Source organism: Corvus kubaryi, unplaced genomic scaffold (genome assembly GCF_017639235.1).
Source record: "Corvus kubaryi isolate FWS band 111438036 unplaced genomic scaffold, C.kubaryi_AGA036_p1.0 37394, whole genome shotgun sequence".
Classification (NCBI taxonomy): domain Eukaryota; kingdom Metazoa; phylum Chordata; class Aves; order Passeriformes; family Corvidae; genus Corvus; species Corvus kubaryi.
In genome coordinates this window covers 3,232,309-3,254,581 of record NW_024581133.1, presented here as the reverse complement: position 1 = coordinate 3,254,581, position 22,273 = coordinate 3,232,309, and the positions used below count along the sequence as shown (strand labels likewise).

The 22,273-nt window shown below is 45.3% G+C and overlaps 1 protein-coding gene across 1 annotated transcript; it reads right to left on the bottom strand.

Annotated features, from left to right (window-relative positions):
• Positions 1-8,053: 8,053 nt before the first annotated feature.
• Positions 8,054-22,096, bottom strand: WHAMM (WASP homolog associated with actin, golgi membranes and microtubules). Its single transcript, XM_042039293.1, has 10 exons — positions 21,422-22,096; positions 18,357-18,530; positions 16,878-17,028; positions 16,221-16,390; positions 15,365-15,530; positions 14,232-14,419; positions 12,737-12,823; positions 12,557-12,652; positions 11,670-12,183; positions 8,054-9,361 (listed from the first exon to the last, which is right to left on the bottom strand). The coding sequence occupies exons 1-10, from the start codon at positions 22,079-22,081 to the stop codon at positions 9,075-9,077; spliced, it is 2,493 nt and encodes an 830-aa protein (XP_041895227.1). The 5' UTR covers positions 22,082-22,096; the 3' UTR covers positions 8,054-9,074.
• Positions 22,097-22,273: the final 177 nt, after the last annotated feature.

Here is a 22,273-nt window from a genome sequence, read left to right as displayed (position 1 = left end):
GAAAATGAGTATCTTTGTGGCTGCAAGTCTGAACTCAATGGAATGCTGGCCTTTGATCAGAAGAATGTGATTTTGATCTATACCTATGGTATAGAGACTTGGTAATCTCAAGAACTCTTTTTTCAAGAGGTGGAGCTTTCAAATGTTTGTCTTGCTTCACTTTATTCCATTAGCCCAATCCGAGGGAGTGCAGGATTAGTGGTACTTACATGACTGGAAAATTAGAATTTATAAATATTTGGACATGAAATCTTAGATTTATTGTGTGCTGAGAGAGGCCTGTTGTCTGGAAGCAGCTTTTTGTTGCCCTGCTTGGGGTGTGTTCAGGACTGAAAACCTTCTTGGGATTCCTGTCACTGATGCAACAGTCCCTGGTGGCAGCTGAGGCTGGTATAGTCTCTGGAGAAATTACCTAGGAGTCAGGATTAACCCTCTGTGTTCAAACCCATCTCCTGCATCAGCACAGAGCAGTTAGTGGGAGCCCTCTCAGATGAGACTGCTCTCCAAGGCCCCGCTGGAGCCGTGACCCCGTCCCCACAGCAGCACATCCCTGGAAGGGAATAGTGCTGAAATCCCTCTGCAGACAGTACATAATGATGCTCTCAGCACTGTTGTGTTCATCACACAGAAGCAGGGTTTGCTGTCTCTGCACCAGGCCAGCCTTCCCCAAAGGAAATAAGAGGGTTTGAAGACTGTGAAGTGGCTGCGGCTCATCGTGCCTTTGTTACTCTGGGCTACAAGGCTGCAAATGTCAGCTTTGGGGTGAGCAAGAAACTCATCTGCCCCTGACCTTTAGTCAGAGCTTTTCTACGAGGAGCCATCAATAGCTCTGACAAGCAGTGCAGCAAATTCTTGCAGTCTCTGAACAGCCAGGAACTACAAAACCAGCTTATGTGCATTGCAGTAAAATACAAGTAATGGTCTCTAATCCTTAGTGAAAAACCCCATTTATCTATTTGGATTTGCATAATTATGGAAGTTAGTACAACAGAAGTATCTGTGAGCACATTTCATCACCTACAGTTACCAGGAGAAAGCCCCATTCTGTTCCTAGCAAGCTGCTGGTCCCACAGTGGGCATTCCCACTCATCCATGCACGGGGCAGTGCCTCCGCTGGGCACAGCCACACCTGGCACTTCTGTAGCCTTTTTGCCTCATTAAGCCCAGGGTACATTTTTAGCATCAGGAAGTTCTCTGGTATGTGTAAAAGGCTGCTCCTTGCCAGCTGTTCATAGTGCAAGTGACCAGTGGTTCCAAAAGGAACAGCCTGCTCTGGGAGCTGCGGTGAGTGATGCTGCCGCAGGGATAACTGCTGCTGCTGCTGCCTGGGATCCCTTAATTTTCATGTTTGACTGGATTCCTGTCAGAAAACTCGGGAGTCTCCTCAATGGAATGTGTCCTTCCACAGTCACACATTAAAAAGTGTTTTACCTGGCTGTGGGCTGCTGAGCTGTGATGTGCCACCTCAGGATGTCTGATAGAAACATGAGGTGAGATTTAAATCAAGTGTTTCACTCTAAGTGGATGAACTACCCTATAATATGTACTCCTTTTGGACACCTTGAATTCCTTCAACAGCATAGGAAAAAATAGGCCATAATTTCCTTCCTTTTGAAGGAAAACCCCCAGTGTGGCACCATGGGGGAGGCCTGTATAGAGGTAGTGCAGGATGAGATCCCTGAGCAGGAACAGGCTTGCTCTCTCCATAACATGGGTAGCTGGTGACAAGGTTGAACTTACATAAAATTCAACAGTATTCAGTCCCACACACTTGTATTCCATGCTTTTCATCTAAAGGCATGTCTGCACCAACAAGGGAAGAAAGGATGATATGTTAATTATGTATTATTAACTGTCTCCCCACTTCCTAGAAGACTTGAGCATTTTTTCAAATTCACTGCATACATTTTCTTTTTTTTTTACTCCTAAAAAGCAGCCAAAATCTTGTAAAAAATTTTAATTATTTACAACATTAAATATCCTTTACATAATCAGCACTGCCAAACAGAGCAGAAGAGCAGCATCAGTGAGACTAACACGTAATGGGCTGTTCTTCTCCTGAGAATAACAGAAATGTTCATGTTAGATATAAAAATGTGTCAGTAGCAGCTGAAAAAGCAAAGCCGGGTGATGGCAGGGGCTCAGCCTGACCTGCAGCCATGCTTCAGCCACTGAACCCACTGGAGCAAAGTCCAACCATCCTTCAAAAACAGAAAAAAAATGCCCTGCCAGGTGCACTGCCAGGTTTGATTTCAGCGAGCAAGGCTAAAAATGGCCATCCAAAGGCTCGTGAGGCAGCTCTGCCAGGGCCGTGCCAGACCCTGCTTTCCACCGTGTCATTAACAACGACAGGGCAGCATTGGAGCTGCTCAGGCTGCGGAGATCTGAGACCTGAAAAGTGAGTTTGAAAACCTTTGCAGGGCAAACATTCTGCTCCTATTGCAACAATGCATTGCTGGGAACACGTAACAGATGGCTGCAGCTGAGTGGGGCTTAGCTCTGACCTCTGCCTCTTCTAACGCAGATCTCCGTGCTATGAAATGCCCTTTGGGTCTCAAAACTTTTCCTGAACATTGAATATATTTCAATAACTTCAGAAATGTTAGATCTTCTCAGAAGCACTGTCTGAAACGAAATGATCTCTAGGTGGAAAACTGCATGTTGAAAATCGGAGATTTTTGTGAGCCAGCATGAGGCCCAGCTCCTGGTTTTGAGGCTGCGTTCCAATTGTACAGGCACAGCAGCAAGACACGTCTTACTGAATCAGTCCTGCTCTAGCAGAGCTTTGGAGACCTACTATTCTCCACCACAAAATGGATCTCTTCATAAATACCTACCCTCCTGTGTGTGTGTGTGTGTAGCAGTGGTTTTATCCAGGACCCCAGAGCTGAACTCCATGCAGCTTTCCAGGACCATACTTCTGCATCCATGGCTGGATGCTGCAGTCAGAGTAGGCTAAAACCCCTGAACAACATTTCTTGACAATGGTTTGCATTTAATTAATCAAGTTTATGAGCAGATACATCTATTGGCACATGAGGCATGTAGATTTGAGTGGTTTTGTTTTCCTTCCATGTCCTCTCCATTCATTAATACTGGCAGTCTATGAAAAAGAAATCTGTGGCTGCTGTAATCAAGAGGGATTGAGCTCTTGCTTTTCTCCTGACTTTTCATCATTGAATATGATTTGTTGCATATGCCCTGGATTGTGCTTAATGTATGCTGGCTGGAGGGAATTCAGATGTTTGGGGAATTACAAATAATAGCAGCACTGGCAACATTTTTGCATTATCATGTCACACTGATACCAGTTTTCAAAGCTATTTACATCTAGTCTTTTGCCACTTATTTCGCTGCTACCTTTAGCCATGCCTTTAATTTTTCTCTGGATGCAGGTTTGTACTGTTCATTAGCCTGAAGATGAATGTTGCTAAACAGGATGCTGGAGCTCCCTGAAGAACAGAGATCTTTCCAATCCTGTTCATCTATAGCAGTGTTGGGTGCATTTATAAAGATAATCCCTGGCTCTGAAAACTGAGAAATTGCAGTGGTTCACCAATCACTCCCTAATGCTGTGGAGGTCCTGTGGTCACTAGCATAGTCATTTCAGTGGGTGGGGAATGGCTTTAGGACAGGGATGAGAGATACAGGGATGATGTTTAAAAAGCAGAAGGGAAAGAGCAGCCCTTTTCTCTGCAGTAGGTTCTTCCTGGAGTGTTCAGTCAGGCAAAGCGCTCCTTTTGGCAGAGCAGACAGGATGCACTGCTGGCTCCTCACCCCGTGTGCCTGCACACTCCTGCACACTTCTCAGGACTTCCATTCCAGCCTGGCGGGCTCGGGAGGAGGGGATGGCACAGAGCTCTCCACGTAGGCTGGGGAAGTGTAGGCGCTGGATCTTATTTCACTGTCACCTCTGCTTCGCAGGAAGAGACTGTGGGAAGGGTAGTGACTCACTTGCTGATGAATAAGTGATTCAAGCATGTCTCCAGGAGTGGGACAGACTCATTTCCTCACCCCCAGTGTCTGCCGTGCCCACTGCCATGGAGCCGAGACACACGGATGCCACGCTGCTGGTGTAGGAGCTGGCAGATTTCCACTCCTTCTGGGTGAGAAGAGGATGGGAACCAGGGGTGGAGCAGAGGCTCAGAGAAATACCTTTGCCAAGGCTCTGCAAAGACACCCGTAGGATGGTGTTTAGACTATTGCCTTGGGGTAGAAGGGAACTGCAAATGTCTTTGAGACACTTGAGATGCTTAAGTGGGGGGAACTCCAAGGAGAACATGGAGTTTCTCTCCCAAGCTGCAGCCTGGCCAGCCTTTCCCCAGACTGCTCATCCTTTGGGCGCTGCCAGGGCAGTGCTGCATGCTGCTGTGGGTCAGGGTTGCCTGTGGCCCCTTTCTGCCAGAAGGCCCTTGCTCAGGGCTGGCCCCAAGCCACAGCTACATGACCCTGATCACCTGCAGGCAGCTGACCCAGCAGGATGCTGTCCCCTCATCCTCAGCAATTCAGTGGGGATTTGGGGCAGGAGGGGGATCTAGTGGAAAATGAACAGACATAGTTTTGCTAAATATGTTTTCTTAGCAGTTTGTGGTTCACTCTTACTGCAAGAGCAAAGGCTTGCTAAAGACGGCTTGTTTAACAAAGCATTTTCACAAGTAGCCGAGCTGTTAATGTCACTGTTACCTGAGCAGATTTAATTGTGTTGCTTCTTGCTCTCAGCTTAGCGTGACATGCTGAGAATGAAAATCACATACCTTTTTGCCAGGAAAAAAATGCCATGTTCTGGAGCAGTTTTGAGTGTTTCCCCCAGGGATACATTCACATATTGTTCTGAGCAGTTTTTGCTGCCAAGGTTTGCTGTGGCATTTATTAAAAAATGCTTTCCATACCATTCACCTTTTATCATCACCATGGGTTTAGTTGAAATGATGTTTCCCCCTTTCCTACCAATATCAGGCTATTATGGTGTGTAGAGTGCAGATGTGCTCTCGGATGGAGATACAGGAGCTTTTGGAATTAAATCCATGTTTTTTGAGGGAGGGCATGCATAGCCTTAAGTCTCATTTTCTCCAAAGGGTGCACACTCTTATCTACCAACTGCTTCATAGAGGAAGACTGAAAAGAGAAGCATTTCCCAGCTTTCTTGTTAGTCCTAATGAATGCCTTCATACTCATCCTCTTTGTCCCTCTTCCTCCTGGTGTCCTGGTGTACATGTGCTTCTGTTTATTTTAAGAGATAAAAGAAGGAAGTGATTGAAGGATGGATCATGGGTGCTGCCGTGCAAACCTTTGCTGCTTCAAAGCCTTATATTCAGGCCTATTCCACAGTCCCCACAGTCCCACAGGTGCACGATGTGACACACTTGCTCAAGCCCCTGTAAGTCTGGGTCACTTCAAAGTGTACACACACAGACTTGATTTGCTTGATCCAGTGACATTTTGCAGAAAAAAAAGTCAGTATTCAGCTTGTGGGCCAGCCCTGTGCACTGAACTGGGGGGTTGGCTATGGAGAAGCTTCATAAATCCCAAAAAGCAGCATGTCGACAGAAATGCTGACAAATCCATGGCTGCACTGGCACTACCAGATGCTCTGTGCCCCAGCACTGCTGCCACAACTCTTCTCTTGCTGTGATCAAAGCACTAGTGCTGCAAAGTGAAGTTCTTTTAGTCAGACCAAGTAGTCTTTGAATACATTAACTTTAAACCTCCCTAAAAATACTGGCAGCTGCTGTCTGGACTTCCCTCATCATAGTTAGAAAGATCACAAGCCACAGTGATACTGTTTTATAGAAATCGATCTCTTTACCTCATGACCAGGATTTCCAGCAAATCTGTGCATTATTAACTCTTTAAAGCCAGACAACTGTGTTTTTTTCAGTTTAAAAATTCAGTTTTCTGCAGATGGACAATTAGGGCAGACCATTCCCACCGAGGGATTCATTTTCTAGGCCAGAGTGAGGTAGTATGAGAAGGGTATTTAATGTCAAAAAGGTGTCCCAGCATTTTTGCAGGTTAATATTAATCTGGTCTGGTAGAACTGGTCATCAAGAAGCCAACCCACCAGTCCACTTTGTCCCATTTTGTCCATCAGCCCTTGCACTTTGCTGACAGTGCATGGCTCCAGCAGCTGCACCAAACATACTGAGCTGAGAAGGCATCTGCTGAAGCCTGGGCTCAAATCCACATTAAGGCCTCTCTCCTTTTGGCACTTGCAGGTGGTTTTCTCGAGTGCCTCATCAACCTGTGGCACTGGGGCTATTTCCTATCCACCCTCCCCTCCACAGCCCAGTGTGGTCATGATCACGGAGAGACAGAAAAAAAAATCTGAGGGCAGCTTAGAACGTTTTTTTTGAGTGTTCTTACATTTGGGCATCTCTCAGAAAACAAGCTATGGCTTTCCCTGCAGAGCAAACTGAGCCTCAAGGCAGCAGGACACCGAGCTCACCTGGCTCAGCTGGGCATGGGCTGCAAACCTCTCCCTGCCACAGCAGTCAGCAATACCAGCAGCGCCCCGGGGTGTTTATCTGACCGGCTTACAAAGATTTTCAGTGACAGAAACTCCACCACCTTTCCAGGCAATCTGTCCCTGCAACTCTCTGCTCCACTGTATTACCCTGAATCATTTCAGCTGTAATTTAAGCCCCTTATCTCCCTGTGAACACGCAGAACAAATTACTTCCCTCCTCTTTGCAGCAGCCTCTTATGTATTTGAAAACTGCTCTCTCACCTTCTTCTCTTTAGGCTAATGCCAGTGCTTTTGGTGTTTACCTTGGCCATGCTTCCGACATCCAGGAGAATTGGTCATCCAGCAGCTACTCTGCTGAGTAGGATCCATTAAATTTTGGTAGTGAACCAGGCAGTGAGGATTACTTAATAGAGGTGAAATCTTCTAGACCAACCAGAAAATTGTAGCAGCACATTTTCCACAGAGCAGGCCCGTTGGCTGTCCAGCAAACAAACTGGGCTTCAGAAAACAGGTGGGTTCAGCAGTTTCTCAATGGGCTTTAAGGATATTTTTCAGCCTGGGATGTAGAGCTCTGTTGAACACATGAGATCAGACCCAGATGAGCCTCAGACATGGTTACAAAAGGAACCCTTAAGCAGGAGAAATCACCATCCAGTGGTGCTGATTCTCAGATGGCCTCTCCTGACTAAAAGTGCTGCTGTTAAACACACAAAAGCCCTAAGATTTGCTGGAGAAATTGCAACTCACTTAATTCTCTGCATACTTAATGCTGTGTTCAACTTCCTAGCACTGCAGTTAGCAACAACACAAACCAGTAAAGGGCTCTGTGCTGCCATTTGGCAGGAGGCAGCAGCCAGGGGGAGGCAGCCAAGCCTCTGCACCCCTTATTCAGCTTTAAATAACTGCAGCACTAAAGGGCAGGGCCTGGGAGAGCTCTCAGCCCCAGCACCACCCCAGGGCTGAGCACCCCTTCTGCCCAGGGTATCCCTGGGGAAGAAATCTTTGCTTTCACAGGACCAAGATTTTGTCTCTGGCAAGTGCTCAGTATCTGGGGTGGATTGTGCCCTGCTCCCTCATGCCCAGCCCCACGCAGGGGGCAGCAGGGTGCTGTGGGCACACTGCCATCGTGCCCAGCTCCCCTCCACAGGTAGCTCCTTGGGAGAGTTGAGACCTGACCTGTGCTGATGTTCCTTTTGTCCCTGTTTGGTTTGATAGCAGTGGACAAAGAAAGGTTGTTTTTTCTCACATCCAAAGAGCAGTAGGGTGCTTGAACAGTAAAAAATGAAGCCCCAGCTGCTGCTTCTGCTTCTCGCATGAAAATTGCTGCATACATATTTACTGTGCTGATTAAACACAAAAAGATCTGCTGCTCTACAGTAAAACAGGGAACTGAAACACTGTATTTTCAATTTTGTTACCAAATTACAATTCATAAATATTTGAGAAAATAAGGGCATTTACATACACCATTAGTGAGAGTGCAGTTGCTGTATGGCTGCCACTTACTATCAAAGCCCAGGGTACATGGTATAAATAATGCTCTGTTCACAGCAGCATTCTAAAATGACAGCACGCTGAATCCACTTCTTCTGTCAAGATATATTTTATTAAGGGTCAGTATAAACTTCAAAAAAATAAGTTGAATAATTTTTGCCACTATCTACCCAAAATAGCAACAGTCTCTAAATTCAATGTAGCTGAATTTTGAAATAGTCAGCTTCCAGGCACAATGTAAATACCTGCCATTTTTAAGGCCATCAGGTAATTTAAATTCATGAGAGTAGCTATAAACATGTATTGAAGTTCTCAGCGGAAAAATGCTGCCCTGCATTACAGGACTAAATCCTGAAAAATATTGTAGAAATATTTTGGCTCTTTCTTTCATGTCAACAGGTCTTTGTAAATGTAGATGTACGAAAAACATCTACCATCTAAAAGTTCTCTATACTTAATCTTTCAGCTAAAGAAATAAACTTTTCAGTAATTACTGCAGTAGTGTTTATTTCAAACTTGAACCTGATTTTCCCAATCAGCATTACGAAGCCATCCACAAGGGCACACCTTCTAACATGATGATAAATAAAGTATCCATGTAGTTATTTGAGAGTGAGCTGTATTAGACAAGCAAAATGCTTAAGAATTTTCTGGACAATGGAGGTAAGAATGAAAGATTTCAGATCATGCTAAATTTTCTGGTCTGCCTCTGTCACAAGAGATTTGCTTTACTTTTATCTGACAAAAGAGATTATCAGTTATTTTTTCACTCCTTAAACTTCGTTGTGATAGCATTACCTACTGTAGTAACAATCTAAATAATGTATGTTTCAATCCAGCATTTTAGCTATCTTCAGATGTGGTGGAAACACTACATGGTTGAGCCAGAACACCTATTAGTGCAAGCATAATTTGGAGTATGATTTCTCATGCAAAAATATGAATCTGTAACTCCTACAGAAAATCAACAGGATTCTTTTACTTTACAAGACATTTTGGACTATGAGAACACCACACACAATCACACAGTTCTTTCATTTTGAAAGGGACAGTCTCATACAATGAGCAAAACGAGGCACATGCTCTGTTGCAGTCAGTAACTCTGCTATGCAGGTTAGCTGTCCCATTCTCCATTATTCTGATCATTGTCCTCCTCTTCTTCAGAATCAGCAGACACTTTCTTAATTCGCTGCATGGCTGCCTTAATGCTTCTCTCTAGCTCATTAGGGGATCCTTTACTGACATCCCTCTCAGTATCTTGAGTCACCTTCCTCAGTTTAACTCCTTGCCTTATGGCAGAGAGGATGTTGTCCTTCACGGAGGCGTAGGGGTTTGGCTGCTCCACCTTGCGAAGGTGAACTTCGCTGCGCTTCAGAGAAGCCAAAACTTCATCCATGGAACCTGCAACAGATAAATCTACTGTTACCAGAAGAATGAATGAGACAATCACACTTAAGAGGTATGAAGCCCTACCCAAGTGTTCAGGGCTCTTCCTTTAACCTTTGCTAGCGACAGGAAAAAGAATGGTCTGTTCTGGCACAGACTCTTTCAAGCTCTGCAACAGCAGGCTCTGGAACTGCTTTTAAAAAGCAGTTAAAGCTTTTGTATCTTGAATTGAGAATCCAGTGCTTCTTCATCATTATACAAGGTTGTGCTCTAAGGAAGAAATTATACACAAAGGACAATGCTCTTTTTCATTACAACTTTATGGGCTTTCAAAAACATTTCACTGAACCAAAAAAATCTCTTGCATTCTGTGTTATAAACAATCCACCATCCCTCCTAGCTTGCCCAGAAGCCTGCTGAGACTGTCAATTGCATTTTTGCTCAGCCAAGAGAAAAATGAAAGGATTTGAGTAGAAGGGCTTGAAAGTGCACCACTGAAGTCATTGGGAGCCAGATCAGGCCCTATGCAGGCAGCTCTTTTCTGTATGGACTTAGAAAACAATTCCTATTTTACATGATTTAGATCCCAGGTGTATGTTTCTGAACTTCAGACCATGAAGGACACCATACTGAGAGCTTCCACTAGTCCTCCTAATACACACTAATTTGTGTTTTACTCCTTCTGCTGGATTCTTTGCTGCTTGCTCCAGACTGTCAGACAGGGAGGCTGTTTCCCTGGACAGCAATAGGGCCAGACCATCTGTGCCTCACAGCCAGAAATATTTTTGCCATGCGCAGTGCACACAAGGTTATGTGATTAACATCAACCACTTGAAATGTAACGTTCTGCTAAATCCTGTGCTACCTTCAGAGAATAAAAAGGATCAAGCAAAGATCCACCAGATTGCCTTACAAAGCCTACAAGTAAGAGAGTCTTAAGGCTACTAATTAAATGGGCTGCCTGGTAAAAGATTAGTTAGACAAACAAATTATAAAAGAAGCCCCTCCTGACTTTTCACGTGCAAAGACATGAGTAGCCCATAACTAACACCAACATGTTTATGAAGCTGTTTCAGTAAGTTCCTGTGGCAGTAATTTAGCAATTACTATTATGGCTACTGATATGATGGCTTCCTTCAAGAAATAGGTGTAAACAACTAATCGGATCTCTCCAATAAACAAAAAATAACTTTTCTTATCAAAAAATAATGAAAAGACATCAATGTTAGGCTGTGAATGGCAGTAAATATTAGCTACCAGCAAGGCTGTTGCAACAGCAATCAGACTACTCTGGTGTACCACTCCTGTTACTAATCAAGGCTTCTTAAGAGTATCTGTAGTAGAGTTATCCCATGGATATCCCACACTGAAGTCTGCACTGCATGCACAGTAGTTTGCCATGGTAACTCAACTGTGTCTCAGCCCTTCAGCTGCTCGTACTTCCCCACAGCTCGGAAGAACGAAAAACGCTGAACTTCCCCTGGTATTTCTGCCTCTGGTTTGCCTCTTAAATGATAGGATACAAAGGCTGCTTGGATGTATTGTGAAGAGTCGAAAAGGAAAAGGAATGTACCACGTTTAATGACATTCCTCATTCTAGCGTAAGCTCCACTGTGAAAAACAACAAAAAAAATTGCTGCCTCCCAACTTAGATCAATCTCTCTGACATAGTCAAAATATCTACTTGCCTTAGAGATAAAAATAAGCCTGTTAGCAGGATGCAACCAGTGCAGCCTTGGGAGGCTGCTGAGCTCCATTCTCATTCAAACTACTCTTTCAATTGTCGAGTTCAGCCTTCAATTACACCTGCATGATCTTGCTAACAAAGAAAAGGTGTAACAGAGCAGAATTTCTTCCCTAGGAATGTACACCAAAGCTATTCACCTGCCTTTCAAATCCTGGTTGAATTCTGCATGAATTCTCTTAGGAAACCTTTATTTAGAAACCAAGCAAATTGTAAGTGGACACAGGCTGTGCACACCTTAGAAACACAAGCAGCCCAATTACCAGCTCTGTAGTACATAAATCATAAACACTGAAGTGTAGCCTTAGTACAGCTACAAATTTACCCACATTGGTCTTCTGATTGGAGCATCAGGGCCCTGTGAAGTGTCTCAAACAGGACACACAAGTCATTGTTACTCATTTAACATCCTGAGCTATGGTCGGTGTTATTATACATACTTTCTTAGACTAAGCTTTCCAGGAGCCTCATTCTCTTGATCAGAAGTACACATTATTCCTGTCCAGAAGCAGAGGGAGGGAGACCACAAAAATACAGGAAATGCATTAAAAAAGCACCAGTTGATGTGAGCATACTTACCTATGCAATTATTTATAGACCTCCTGGATGAGTCATCCTGTTTGTGCAGTGCAGGGCTTTCTGAGGGGCTATCAGAGCTGAGGGGCAGTGGTTTATCCTCTGCTGCTGACGGTGTTTTTAACTGGAGAGGTAGGGGGGGAGGTGGGGGAGGAGGGGGCAAAGGAGGAGGGGGTGGAGGAAGAGGTGGTGAGCATGGAGAGACCATCAATTCCTCGCTGTGCTTTTGTTCCTCTGTGTCCCCATCAGTAACAAAAATCTGGACAGGGATATCTGCTGGGGTATTCTGACATAAAGCTTTTGGTTCTTTGTCTTCTACAAGCAGAATGCTCTGTGGCTGCTCGAGAGCTGCCCTTGCTCTCGGTGAGGGTGCAGGGGGCAGAACTGCTGGGGCTGTCCCTGCACTCGGTGCAGGTGGAGGGGACAGCACCACAGTCTGCTGAGGGATGCCTCGTGGCAACTTGGGACTGAGAGGCTGGGGATGAGATGTTTTCAGAACAACATGAGCCGGACATTTCTGAAAAAGAAATCATAAGGCAGGAGGTCACATCTCCATTGGACTGGCCAAAACATCAACCCCAATGACATAAAAAGCCACAGGCAGAGACCTGTCCCACTCACCCATTCGAGCAGAAAATTCAACCCTCAATAAATTTAAATGACAAAGTATTTCTTTCAAAGCCATTTCCTCACCTGCATTCTTTGCAACAGATTCCACACCTGGAAACTGTATCTTCAGCAGATTTAATCCTCTTTATTCATTACACATAATCCTACTTTAGGCTATCCAAATGGTTATCTCTGATTTGGACCACGCTCACATGTGAGCTATGGCTACTTTCTGATGTGTTTTGACACCATTTAGGACCACTGTCGTTCACAGTACTTGCCTCCCTGAATGCTTTCAGCCTCTCCAGTGTTTTCTGACGTTCCTGGCTTATCCAAGCTTTTTTCTTTTTCTCCTCCTCTTTTTGTTTGTCTCTCTTCTGCATTAAAACACAAGTAACTGAGCCTTAGTATGTGAAAACAAGCAGCTGCCAGATTGCCCAAGGCTGCTGTTTGGTACTCACTATCTGTATGCTGTGATGCTGCTGGAAGCGTTTTCTGCTCTCTTCTGCCTGTTGCAGTCTCTGCCGATGGCTCGCTTCACATTGATCCTGGGAGAAGAGCAGAATTCATGCAACTCTCAGTCAGTTCACATTTCCTGTGCACCAGCTGTGCCATTAGCTCCTGTGCACAGGCCACTAAATAGCAACCACAGTTGAGTGCTAGGCGGCAACAAGAAAGATGGCTAAGCTCAACTAGTGTCAGCTGTGAGACCCTGATGGCGAAGTCTGTGGGACTCCTTCATGGCTAAAGCCAATGTTCTCCTCACCAGCCATATTTTTGTTCATACTGCAGCAAAAATGTATCCAGATGTGACCCAATCCCTCTGTCTTACAGTTTAGTTAAAAAAAAAAAAAGAGAAAAAAGAAAAGAAGAAAGGGAGATGAAAAGAAGAGAAGACATAAGCTCATGCAAAGACATGAGGAAGAAGGCAAGAAGGAAGCTAGCAGGGCACTACAAAAATATAAAGCTACTTTTCCCCCCCTCCCTTATTTGCCATAGCTCCCAAGTTACAAAGCCAGGGAAGCAAAGGTATGGGAAGCACAATGAATGCCTAGCAAGGGTACTTTCTGTTAGCAAAGAGTGCCACAGAGAAGCTGCAGGCTTCAATATTTTCTCTGGGAGTCGCTTTTTGTCTCTGTACAGAGGGCGATTATCCACATGGCTGGACAGGCATTTGCAAATCATGTGGCATTTGGCTTCAGTGTTATACAACCAATAGACAGCAATTAAGTGAATGAAAACAGAAGCAAAAGAAGTGTGTGCCAAGGAAGTAGTTGCAAGCAAGAGACAAAGATGGCTCACAAATCATTTCCAATGTAACTCCCAGTTTGTCCAGGCTCCTGAGGGATAAAAGGTCAGACAGACTGGAACCTAAACTCTGCCCCAGCAGAACTGCAGGTGTAAGGTAAACTCATCTCACTGAGAAGGTTCATGAGAGTCAACTTGTGTCTTCCTAGCGTTCTGCTCTGAATGGGAAACAAAGGAAAAACTGCCCTTTGCACACAACTGAGAGGCTGAAGAGAGAACTGCAGCTGTTAAAGTTTCCCCTTCCTTCAGTTCAAAGATAAAGTATCAGTGTGTGGGTTGTCCTATCACTGCAGCTTCCTTGACAGAAGGCCAGTCTCCTCCTGTACTGCAGCTGCTTTGGAAAAGGCAGCTAGGGCAAAGCTCCAGCTGGCCCCACAGGACTCTGGTAAGGTCTAGCTGATGGGGGAACACCTGGGTCACCCAGGTAAGTTTGTAGTCTCTTTCTAAGCCAGAGACAAACCTGCACCACACCATAGAGTGTAAAGCTGGCTTAAAATCCCACTGCCCCTCTTTCTGCTTGCAGGCCTTGGCACTGAGTCACGAATTATCTTGTACGCGCCACCCAAACTTCCCTAATGGCTTCCTGTCCATCCCTTGTGAGTCAAGACATTAGCTGAAGAAAATGCACATCTCCAGGACTGCATTTACTTTTTTGTTCCTGAGGTAGGCTCTCCTTGCACAGACAGTCCCACGCTTTGTCTCCAACTGCTTAGTCTTCTGCCTCAGCACCGTCATTGCTGACAAGTTAGCGTAATGTTGTCCCATGGTCTGTTCAATGACCTTGAGCTCCTCAGGATTTTCACATGTATCATAGTAAACAACTTCATCCTGTTTCTCTAAAAAGGCATTTGGCATTTTTTAAGAAACCAAAAATTGCCACAGTTATTTAAACATTTAAAGAGCTACCGACATTTTAAAAGCCATTGAAGGCAGTGAGTTAGTTATGAGTAAGTGTAATGCTCCAGAGCCAAGCTGGGTCCTTCACAGTCTTATGCAAACATGTCACCTTACTCACAGGGGTGCTTTGCAGGATCAAATTTATGCTGTTAGCATTTGTTATTTAGCTTCCTCTTTCAAATGTCTCCCTGTGTTTTAACTCCTACCTTCACCAACTGGAGTTTTCCTGGAAAATGGAAGACTGTTCTGATCAACACTGGGTGTCTTATTTTACTACTTACGGCACTTTAGTTATGTAACAAGCGGCAGCAATGTTTACTTCACAGTCTACATGGTAACAGAGAACTCATAAGCACAAGTAAGAATAGGACTGGTGCTGAATTAGGTATAAATATGTCACAAAGAGACACTTAAACTGGAAGATAGTAGTATTCAGGTACCATTCTAGCTATAACCACCTCTTTTTGTCATTACAGGATGTATTTGGTAATTTCTACATGTTAGATTAGAACAGATTATGGTGAATTACAGGACTATTTCAGCAGGTTCACGATATCCACAGTCTCCGTGCACAGCTATTAGAGCAGTTAAGCACTGTCAATACAAATTATTCCATGCTAAACCAGGGCATGCACATATCACAGCTGCTGGCAAGATTAGCAACCAGTGTGGCTTTTTTTTTTTTTAAAACTTGTGTTATCAAATTAGAGTCTAATGAATCAAAAACCAAAATATCAGATGGTGCCACAGCATTAATGTTTTACAGCAGCCTGTTCTACTAGCAAGACCCAAGCAGTGATATCCATTTTTTTTTAATTGAAAACAGAGCAAGCTATGTCAATCCTGTGTTCTGAATATGTGCTTAAATAATATTTTATTCTCACCTTTAATCTGTCTCTTTATAGTGTCCAACTGTACAATAAGCAGCATCTCCTCATGTTTCAATACTTCAAGCTGTACATTATATAATTCCAGCTGTGTTTCATAATACTGTATTTCCAGCTCCTCCACTACACTCAAGTTCTCTTCTTGTTCACCAAGATTCTCCATCTGTAACAGAAAATAAAAAGCATTAGTACCAAAATATGCACACATGAAACACGTCTGGATGCACAAATGCCTGTAAGGAGCCTGGTCTAACTGGCAGCTACTTTGGTATGGAAACAATAGAGCATTAGAAATGGCTTGGAGCAGAAACTCAGAGGAGCAGAGGGCCTTATTAACCTAAATAAAAATTTACCTTAATTTACCTAAATTTACCTTAAGTTTACCAGGAGAGACTTCATCATAATCTGCACAAACAATACTGCTCCTGAAAACCATTATATATGGTACAGTACACTAATCCTGGAAAATGAGTACCAAGTACTCCTAGCAGCACTTAGATGGCATCAAAGATTAATAGTAAATAAGTATCTTTATTTTTCAGTGTCCTCTGAAGATAATATCTGGTCTTTATCTCCCTAAAAATCCTAACAATTTCAAAGGTTAATATCCCAAATGCTCAGATAATACCTGAACTGTAAAAGCATGTATCTTAACCTCTGCTATGCGTCCTCAAACATGCAGGAGCAATTAAAAAACTGCAGACATGCATTTTCCACAACTTAAAACCATGCTGAAAATCTAAATTTTTTCATAGACAAAGACTTCAAAAGCCTACTCCCATGACCATTTTGGTAGGTTTTGATCAGCCCTTCAAAGGACAGCGACCCAAAAGGAGGCTTTGTAAGGTCTTACGAGTTTCTGAATGCCAGTTTTCTTCTGTTTCAGGCACAACTCTCTTGCTCTCAGATGCTGAAGGGTTTCTTTTGCTAACATATATTTCAGATTTTCTAGTCGTGGCAAAGCTGATGCCCAGGTGGTTTTACCAAATCTCTCCTCATCTTGTTCCATCTGTTTGTGCATTGCTGTAGATTAAAACATGGCAGCAAAACATGAGAAATGCAGTGTACTAATAGCCCTTGTGTGTTTCTGAAGTATTAAAAATGTGAATCTTATTAAATGATTTCTGAAGCTTTAGAAAATACAAGATTACCAGGTTGAATTTGTGATCTTAGACATGTAAGTAAAATACTTCACTGTACCATGGAAACATGTCCTAACAGTTGCACAGCAACATACTCTGTTCACATGCTGAAATCCTTGAGGCTTGCACACCAAACATTAAAAGCACCCATGGATTTTGTGCAGAGGTTTGCAGCCAGACGTCTCAGGCAAGCCAAATCCAAGCTGTAAACCAAATTGGTTAAAAGATACAAATCTTAAGTGAATAAAGTGCTTCTTTCTTAAGCCAGACACTCACCCGAACCTCAGGTTCCGCACAGAGATAAGAAGAGCTCTCAGTCACCTAAGTTAGGTATTTACACAACCTTTTGTGTAAATCATTCTGATTACCTGCCAGAGCCTTTACAGTTTCCTTGAAGTAGTTCACAGTGATATCCTGAATGGAGCACACAGCACTCTCAGCTCGCTTAGTCCATTCTTCAGCATCCTTCTGCAAAGCTGCTACTCTTCTAGGCCCCAGATTATCATACTGCAAAGATTTCTGCAAGGACACAAAATTCTCAGTTACCGTGTGGCTTCCACAGAGGTGCAGCCACACTATGCTACACTTGGAGACATTTCAAGCATGGTGGCAAACATGACCTTTCCCTCACCTGTCACAAAGTGAATCACTGCTCATGCCTATTTCTTATTCTCTAGGCTAATTCAGGACCTTTGTCTCCCAATCCTGACCTCACATTTGGATTAATTTACTTTAAAATATTTTTAAACTATGATCTTTAAAATCATGTCCAACACAAGTGTTTTTAGTTGTTACTAAAAGTAACTCAAACCCCCTCTTCTACGTGCAATGTTCTCTTCTATTTTTCCCCCACGTGTTGACAGCACATTGCACCAGCAGGTTCTTCAGTTTGGCAGTTCTTCCACACAGGGACAGGGATACAGAAAAGAAACATAAGAGAATGTTTTCAAGTCCACAAAGGAAACAGGGGTACAAGCCTAGTATTCAAACATATTTTTAGAAGAATTATATTTCAAATGAGCCCAAATATCCCTTACAGGGTTGGGTTTTTTTAATACAAACTTTGCCTCATTCTTTCCAATTTCCATTTTAACTTTCAGAACAGTAAGTACACTGAGCATTTTACTGTCACAGGTTTAGGCCTTCAGCACCCAAGCACCTTAATCTAAACATAAAACTGCTCTGCTCTTTTTGAGAGCATTAACAGCTTACTTTAATTTTAACACACTATTTAAGGAAAATCAAAATAGTAAATGGCTGTCATTTCCAGGGGCATTGTAACTTTCAGGATGTGCTTCCAGTTTAGGATGCACATAAAACAAAGTGAACACAGTGACAAATGATATGTTTTAATCTGCAGTCCTAGCAGGTAGCAGTAATAGAAAACTCCTTTGAGTGGGAAGATCTTGTTTGTCTTCCACTCTACCACCACAACTGAGTTAATCTGGTGCAGCAGCATTCCTGGAAGATGACATTCTCAGTGTCACAAACTAATCCCACAGAAGGTGGCACAACAAAGGCTACTTAGATCACTGTAAATTCAGCCTCCCAGAGAGTAAACCCCAGGGAGGTGGAGCCTGGGAATATTCTGCTTTTAAGGGGGACACTGGTGGGAAGACAGCTGCAGTTCTAGTCAAGCCCTTATCATGGACTCCAAGATCCTGAGTGGCTCTGCCCTAACTCTGAATTTGTCAGTCACGTTTGGTGATTGGCAGCTTTGGCAGAGGATAAAAAAGCAGGTACAGACAGAAGTAGGGAATGTTCCATGATTTGAGCTTAAACTGCTCCAAGAGCAGCTGAAGCCCCACTACATAGCTTGGCCTTTTGCTTTGTAAAGGCAGACTTACCAGGATTTCCAGTTTGTACAGAGTCGCCAGCTCTCGCATATCTCTGAAGGGCTGCAGTAAATACTGGTAGAATTGTGTTGCCATGGTGACCAAATCCTGATAAGCCTCATCTTCTTCTTCATAAACCTTCATCAAAGCCACCATTGTGTCAGCACTTTTATGCTGCTCCAGAACCTAGTGGGATAAAAGGTAAATCAGACACGGCTGCTTTGCATTCGTGTGTGCTGGATGCTGCTGCCAGGCTCTGGTGGGAAGGACCTGTCCTTCCACAACCAAGACTTCTCATGCACAGGAGCCCTGTGCCAGGCATTCTGCAGCCACCCCAGCTGAAAATACCTCCAACACCACACTGTTAAAGGCACTAATTGCTGCACATTCCATTAGGAGCCTGCAAGGAGCATCCTGCCCAGGGCGCCCACCAGAAACATTCTAGTAACTGTGTGCAGATGATTTGGTTGCTGCTTTTTATAAACATAAATGGGAATCTTGGGAAGTCTGTGTACTGGAAGGACAAGCAAGGTATTCTTAAACTAGCTGTTGCACGGCTTCCACAATTACTAAATGACTGCTAATGACTTTCTGGATCCAGAATTTCTGACTTCAGGCATAGGAAAAAAGATTGGCATTTACTTCTGATAACACCCTGCAGTTAAATTCCTTTAACATTTGTGTAATTTATAATAGCTTATTCTAACCTCAGTTCTAATGGTATTACACTTTATAAGGCATAATTCTTCCAGGGAATTACTGCCTTTCCGATACACTATGCTCTATTTATTTCCTTCTATGACAAAATAAAAAGTTGGGCATTTCCCCTCAATTGCATTTGTTTACCGGCACCAATCAAAGCTTCAAAGATTTTTCTTTGACACCAGCTGGCAGAGACCACGGCATGCTCTACATGCCAGGATAGAGTGAGCTGGCTGAGAGAACACAGCTAAGTTCCACTGAGAAACAGACCTTCCTGGAAGGACAGTGTGTGCTCTGCAGCTCCGTAAAGAGGGAAGGGGATGGGAGGGGTGTGTGTGCTACCAGCAGTGAGAAAAACCATTAAAAGAATAGGCTTGGTTGTGTTGCAACTGAAAGCACTGAAATTAAACCATCAGCTTTGCTCTTGCCAGCTGAGTCTGGGTAAGACAGCAGAGTTCCCACATATGGAGGAACTTCCCCCGAAAAAAATCAGTGGAAGTCAGCTCAAGGGCATTTCCCACCCACCCTGTCTGCAGGCCTGGCACAGGCAAGACAGGGGAACAAGAGAATCTGAACTGCAACATTTCTGATAATCCCGTAAGTGTGGCAGCCTCTTAGGCCTCCCCAGGAGCTTATGGTAGCTCACACAGAGACCTAGGGCCCACCTGCAGCAATTTCACAGTCTGCTTTTGCCCCACTATGGAAGCCAAATACAAATGCAACAGGCTGACTCTCTGATTTCCACTCTAAAAGCAAGTAGTGAGGCTCATGTTGCTCCTGGAGAATGCTTAGAGTGAGTAAAAGGGAAGTATTAGTGAAGGACATGAATGTAAAAAGGAAAAAAGGATGCTCTGGTACTTCAGGTTGGTTTAATGTCTATTTCTTGAATCTCTTGTAACTTGGTCTAGACTGCAGTATAATGAATTTATGTCCCTGTTAGGCCTGCAAGTACAACACCACTCTACAACGTGTTTAGCCATATCTAAAATACAGCTGGAAATTGCAGAGTAACTACCAGAGGCACCAAGTTGTACTTCACCACCAAGCCCCAATGGCCACACAGCCGAGCATGCTCATGCTGCTTCCAAAAGAACGTGGTGGCTAGAACGTGTTTCTAACTGGGCTGTGAACTGTTCCAGTCAGTGACAGACACTGACTTTTGTATACAACAAGGTACATGTTCATGTAAACTAAAGCTGTGTTTTTAAAAACAGTGTCTTCCTGAAAAAGTAGTGTTGTTACAGCTGTTAAGACTGCAATAGGAAACAGAAGGCTGAAGTCAGCTGTCATAACTTTCCTCCAAAGCACGATCACTTTCATAAAATACCTTTCAGCTTACTTTGCCAGAAAAAAGAGACTGTAAACAGGTACTGCAAGAAACAGCAGCAACACACTGGTTAGCCTGAAGTCTCTGTAACTCGTCAACATTCCGATGTCCTAACTGCAACTCTGTTACTACACACCACCCCTTGAATTCAGCCTTACAAGAAGAGGAAAAAAAACCAGTAACACACCTACAGCAAGAAGAAACTTCAAGTACCAAAGGAAGAAAGTGCTAACGTTATCATTACTTCATACAATCATTAGGGCTAAATTTGACACTTACTAAAAAAACAAAAAAACAAAAACAACAACAAACCCACACACAATTTCTTTGAATACAAACCACTGTTATAAGACCAGGGCTAAGTTTGGTCCTAATAAAAGACTGGGAATCCCCCAGTTGCAAGCATTACTGCAAACATGTAGTCTGAGACCTTCACAGGGAGGTTAGAAAATGAGCACATGATTGTATTCTCCTCTTCGGTTACTGTTCCACCCATCGCCCAACACTGCTGGATGTTTTCAGCAATGTGTTTTTCTAGGAGTGCCTGCAGCTTAAGTAAGAGCCCCAGTGCCTTACAGTGAATGCCCACCCGGAGGTGGCTTATTCCCCCCTTAATAAAGGTGCACTTGAAAGACCGATGACAGTACTTCAGAAAGTTGACTTGGTGGCTTCCAGACAATAAAAAAGTGTTTGTGTAAGCACAAATCTGGACACTGGACAACACCACGACCAAGCTGTTATCAGTGACCTGGCCACCCTTGCTCACGTGAGCCTGGAAAATCTGCCTTGATCGACGAAGGTCCCGCAGCTGCGGTGGCTGCCAGGCTCATCATGCAACTCCCAGGCGAGCGAGGGGTGCCGAGCTGAGACTCAGACAGCTGCACCCGAGAGCTGAGCTGCAGCACCGAACAATAAAGATGGTCCTACACCGAGGGGTCCCTTCTCCTGTCCGCAGGGGGTGGCCCGGCAGCCCCCGGCCCCGCAGCTCTCGGGGCCCGCCCCGCGCCCCCGGGCCCCTCCGCCCCGCGCCCGGCCCCGGGGCCCGTACCCGCCGCAGGGCCTCCTTGGCCCGGGCCAGGTGGCCGCGCAGGGCCTTCCCGCGGAGCTCGTGCAGGCTCTCGAAGTACTCGTCGTCGCAGCAGCGGTCGGCGGCGAAGAGCGCGTCCAGCACCACGCGGCCGCCGCAGAGCTCCAGGGCCCAGCCCAGGTAGAGCTCCAGCGCCCGGCACAGCTCCTGCAGCTCGGCCTCATCCGGCGCGGCGCCGCCGGGGAACAGCACGGCCCAGAGCCCGCCGGCGGCCGCGCCGGGAAGCGCGGGCGGCAGCTCGGGGAAGGCGGGCTCCAGGCGCGGGCACACGGCCGACAGCTGCCGGTGGACGCCGCGCAGGGCCGGCGCCGAGAAGAGCCCGGCCCAGCTCTGCGGGGCCTGCGCCGCCGCTTCGGCCCGCCCGTGGCAGGTCACCGCGAACGCGCCCTCCGCGCCGTTCCAGCCCACGAGGAAGCGGAGCCGCGGCGGCGGCTGAGGCTCGGCGAAGGCGGTGTCGCGCACGGCCACCCACCCCTCCAGGCTGTCGGGCTGCGGCTCCATCGCGGCAGCGGCGACGACGGGCCCCGGAGCGAAACAGAAACCGAGCGCCGGGCGGGGCGGGGCCGCGGGCGCGTCACGGGCAGCGCCCGCGCCCATTGGCGGGAGCGGGGGTGTGACCATGGCCGGGGGCGGGGCCAGAGAGGGCGGAACCGAGGGGGAGGCGGGGCCGGGGCGGCCCTCACGGCGGGCGTGGAAAATAAACAGTGCTGCAGTAAAAGGTGCGAGAGGGGCGGGCCCGGGAAAGCCTGATTTTCACAGGATCGTGGAGTTCCAACCCTTCTGCCGTGGGCGCGGACACCTTCCGCCAGGCCA